Source organism: Oryza glaberrima, chromosome 12 (assembly GCF_000147395.1).
Source record: "Oryza glaberrima chromosome 12, OglaRS2, whole genome shotgun sequence".
Lineage (NCBI taxonomy): Eukaryota > Viridiplantae > Streptophyta > Magnoliopsida > Poales > Poaceae > Oryza > Oryza glaberrima.
In genome coordinates this window covers 15577731-15582495 of record NC_068337.1, presented here as the reverse complement: position 1 = coordinate 15582495, position 4765 = coordinate 15577731, and the positions used below count along the sequence as shown (strand labels likewise).

The window sequence follows — 4765 nt, the reverse complement described above, 5'->3', positions numbered from 1 at the left end:
AGAATACGAGATTATCAACTCTTTTGATAATGCGCGGGGTTTATGAATATGATAAAAATTTAGGACATGTGAAATTGATTCTTAGAATTAAAAAACCTAGGACGTGTCAAACTGAATCTCCCACAAATCACAATTTACACATTTGCTTGGGACCAACTTAAGTCAAACTGAATTTTGTAAAAAAAAAAAAAACTAATCCAATTTAATGCGAATTTGCGATTGAGCTCACCGAATTTGGGACGAGCACCGCGGGTGCGTGTGGCACTGTGACATAAAACACAACAAAAAACAGCAGATTAAAAATCAGATACATTAGTTTTAACAGATCTTGAGCTACACTGAACACTCTTGAGCTACTCTCTGTCTTGTCCTCCTGCATTTTTTTTTTTGGGGGCGATTTCGTTAAGCAAACTTCCAAACAAAGCTTAACCCTGCCTCTTTCTTGCTACAATCTTGCAAGGCTTGCCTTGCCTAGCTTAGTCGGAGGCGTCGCCGGCGGCGGCGCCGCCGTTCCGGCTCGTCGTCTCCTGCTCCCTGCAATGCTCCGCCGACGCGTCCGTCACGCAGCTCGACGACACCGGCGACGCCGCGCGGCGCCGCCGCGCGTCGGCGCGGGCGAAGAAGTCGATGAACCGGACGCCCGCCGCGGCGTCGTCGGCGCGCTCCGTGGTGGCGTCGTCGTCGTCGGCGTCCGCGGTGGGGCTGGCTGTCGACGCGGCCGCGGAGCCTTTCTTCCGGAACACGCGGCAGAGCACCCAGCCCTCGGCGGGGCGCGCCGGGTGGTCGGCGGTGGCGGCGCGGCGGCACGGGGCGAGGCCGGCGCCGGCGAGGCGGTACTCGTGCATGACCCAGTCCGTCTTCTTGCCGGTCGGCGGCTTCCCGCGGTAGAACACGAGGGAGCGCTTCATGCCGACGACGACGGCGGCGGCCTGGCTCCTCGGCGCCGCCGCCACGGACACCGCCACCGGCTTCTCCTTCCCCGTCGCCTTCCAGTACCCGGCGCCCGTGGCGCGGTTGGCGCGGCGCCCCTTGACATACTTGGCCTCCTTGCACGTGAAGAAGTACCTCTCCTGCTCACTCCACCCTGCACGCACGGGACCTCGTCAGCGCCGGCCGGCCACACTCCGACGACGCCGCGCGACGGCGGCGAGCTGGCTCATGACTCACCTGGAGGAAGCAGGTCGGAGGGGTCATGCGCGAGGAGGCGGACATCGGGGATGTCGACGGCGGGCGGGAGAGGGGAGCCGAGCGCGCGGCGGCGGAGGTAGTGCACCACAAGCTCCTCGTCGGTGGGCCTGAACCTGAACCCCGGCGGCAGCTTCTTCGCCGCCGTCGTCTCCATCGATACACCTCGGCAAAATCAAGAACTCAACCCAAGCAGAGCACCAGATCGCCGCCGCTAGCCACCGTCTTGGCCTAGCCGAGCTGAGCTTGTCGCGGGTGTGCGGGGAGTAGAGGCGGGGGGAGAGGTGGAGGAGGGAGACGAGAGGGATTTATAGCGGGAGGAGGAAGGTGTTCGACGCGGGGCGGGGAGGGGGGAGCAGTGGCGTGAGGAAGACTCAAGCTCGGGAGCCGAGCTGAGCTGAGACGACGCTGTGTGTCACTGTCACTTGCGCTGTCGCGTTGCTCTGCGGCGCAAGGCAGCGACCACCACGGCACCATGGATGGTTGGATGGTTTTAATTGTGGCGCTGCCTTCTACGGCGATTTGGAGTGATTTTTTTCATTTTTGGCACGGTGAGGAAGAAACGAAAAAGAAAAGGAAAGAAAGAAAAACAAAAAGGGTGGGTTGAACTTGGGGGAGTGTGTACAAGCAAGTTGTTGGGTATCTCTTTGGCATAAGTTAAGCATAAGAGCAAGGCTAATAGGCTAATAGTATAGCCCGCTACTGGCTAATAGCCCATAGCTAAAGCCAACTACTAGTACAATAGATTGTCCATTAGTTGGCTGTATCTCATAATCAAATAATTAATTATAACATACACATATCAATGTATGTGATCAGTAGTGAATTGTATCCTTGTAGCTATTTGTGTTGTTAGATGAACTTTGTTCACCAAACACCAACATCATTTCACAGATCATACCAACCAAGTTATCTGTTGTATAAAAATTACTACATACAAAGCGCTAGTGTTTCGTGGGCAAGAAGAGCTCACGAGGAAGGAGTATATTTCCTAGCCGGATTTTGTTGAACGGTGTGGCGTGAGAGTTTTTCACCGGGCGAGTTTTTCGCTGACGAACGGACGACGATTACGCACGGACGATGGAAATGGATTCGCGCACGGTAGGGAGGGGGGGAGGGGATCGCGCGCCGCACGGGATCGGGCTGAGGATGTGCGGGCCCCACAAACCGCGTTGTTTAGCGCTAGGGTCGACTGCTCACGAGCGATACGGCGTGGAGAGAAGCGCTAGCGCCCTGCGACAATTTAGTCGCTCGCTTCATTCTCTCTCATCCTTTCTCTCTTATCCACATAGGAAAATGATGATGTGGCACTGTTTTAGAGCCCGCTGAGTCAGCTTATTGTACCTGCCCTAATGAGTTCTGTGAATCTCAAAACATGTGGAATTGTGGATGGTTGTAGTGGGTTATATTAGTTTGTTGTGTGTTGTATATGCGGTGGCTGGAGTGTTTATATTGTTTTTATCTAAGAGAAAATGTGGTGCCGAAACTTGGGGCTGGGATTCAGCTTGAGTTTTGTGAATGTATAGAATTGAATTGTTCTTTAAGGTTTGGTTGTTTGAGAGAAAATTGTTGTATAAAGTTGGTCATAACCGATGTGGTATATACTATCGTGGAGAAATAGTGATTCATCTATTTGTGTGAGGAACAGTAAGATATTTAAGATGTGGTGAACTTTTTTGCATTTTTGAAGAAATTAAACCATCTCTTGTAAATTCCATGTATTTATAAGTTGCTTGATGGATCCATAAACTTATTTGCTCTGCGACGCAAGGAAGCGCCCACCACACCATGACAGATGATTAATTGAGGCAATGCCTCTAAGGACATTAGAGAGATTAGGGAGTGATTTCTTTTGGCATGGTGAGGAAGAAACAAAAAGAAAAGAAAGAAAATGGGTGGGTTGAACATAGGGGAATATGTGTAGTTGCAAGTTGTGTTTCCATGGATCACCTCTTTGGCATAAGTTAAAAGTAATGAGTTATGCAAATCTTAAAACGTGTGGAATTGTGTAAGGTTATAATGGGTTATATTGGGTTGTTGTGTGTTGTAGATATGGTGGTTAGAGTATTTATTTCTTTATTTGATGGAAAATATGGTGCCGAAACTTGAGACTGAGATTCGGCTTTAGTTTTGTGAATGTGCAGATTTAAAATGGTCTTCCAGGTTTGGTTGTTTGAGAGAAAATTGTTGTACAAACTTGGTCATAAAAAACGATCTGGCACTATTTTTGAGAAATAGTGATTCATCTATTTGTGTGAGGAATATCAAGATATTTAAGGTCTGGTGATTTTTTGTAATTTTAAATAAACTAGGAAGGTAGCCCGCGCGAATGCGCGGGCATGACCGTAAGTTTGAGACACTTATAATAGCGAAATATTAACCGGAGAACATCTACCACGATTTCTCCGTAAATTGTTTTTGTCAGCATTAACTTCTTTTATAATTTTCTAACCTCCTGCTTTATATTATATCATATTTAAGTAATATCTATAAGCAATTATTTGTAATCTTCTTCGTCATTTGAAAAGAAGGTAAACTTATTTTCTTTAGAAAACATGTCAATGAAAAGTAAGTGTAAAGTAAAACTAAGGTATTATTCTTTTTTTAATTGAATATATATTATCATGGTTCATTCGAGAATGAATTGGGTGGGACATGAAGCTCCACTTAAAATATGGATGTATATAGCTTAATATGACTGATGTAGTTTGAGACACTAAAACAAAACATCAAATAGATACCGGCACTATATAGGTGCCGGAAATGTTAAAACCGGCACCTATATAGATTTTCCCACCTCTACGGGGTGAAAAAAAAAAAAGAAAACCAGCACCTTTTATAACTATAGGTGCCGGTTCTAAATAAAAACCGACACTTATACTACAGGTGTCGGGTTTTTTTAAATGTGATGTACCATGAATACACACTTGTTTTTTCTTATATAAGATAGATCTAACGGTTAGAAATAATGTTTCCACCAATTTAAAAGGCATAGGATTATTCCGAAAATGTAGCTTAAAAATTATGGTTGTTTTAATTCCAACATTACAAAGTGAACATAGCTCAACTGGTTAGGTTCCTTGTGGTGGAACTTGTCCACTCGGGTTCATGTCCCAGATTTGACAAATTCTTTCAGTGGTAGGCGATGTGGCCGTTGATAGCGAGGCGTAGTGGTAATTTCGTCAATCTCAAAATATGTCAAACTAGTCTCTTGGAAGTACTCATAGGGGTAGTGTGCACACATTGTGAGCGCCTGCATTTGTACTTTGTTTCTAAAAAAACATATCAAACAATATTTATTGTTTCTCTTTTAATTAAATAGATAAAACAATAGAGAGGACCACAGTGTTGTGTACATCTTAGTGTGAGGAGAAGGTGGAGATTTTATTTTTCTATTTTTTTTCTAAATGATTTTTGATTTAAGTGAAAGCTGATGACAGGATGTTTCATTTTTTCTAAAAATTTCTGAGATTTTTCCTTTTTTTTTTATAGAATGTGACATATGGCAACTTAAGATTTGTTTTTTTTAAAAAATAGATCTAATAGTTAAAAATAATGTATACGTTAATTTAATGATTTA

General features: G+C 45.4%; 1 protein-coding gene across 1 annotated transcript; it reads right to left on the bottom strand.

Moving 5' to 3' along the window:
• Positions 1 to 233: 233 nt before the first annotated feature.
• On the bottom strand, positions 234 to 1687 carry LOC127756608 (NAC domain-containing protein 83). The gene is made up of 2 exons (XM_052281959.1): positions 1168 to 1687; positions 234 to 1084 (listed from the first exon to the last, which is right to left on the bottom strand). Exons 1-2 carry the CDS (start codon positions 1340 to 1342, stop codon positions 477 to 479), a joined length of 783 nt encoding a protein of 260 aa, XP_052137919.1. The 5' UTR covers positions 1343 to 1687; the 3' UTR covers positions 234 to 476.
• Positions 1688 to 4765: the final 3078 nt, after the last annotated feature.

What these genes read in the sequence shown, in the direction of transcription:
- LOC127756608 (XM_052281959.1), bottom strand. Translation starts at nt 1,342, where the DNA reads ATGGAGACGACGGCGGCGAAGAAGCTGCCGCCGGGGTTCAGGTTCAGG. An exon ending in CTCCGACCTGCTTCCTCCAG is followed by an intron (nt 1,085 to 1,167) that starts GTGAGTCATGAG and finishes CCGTGCGTGCAG; the next exon opens with GGTGGAGTGAGCAGGAGAGG.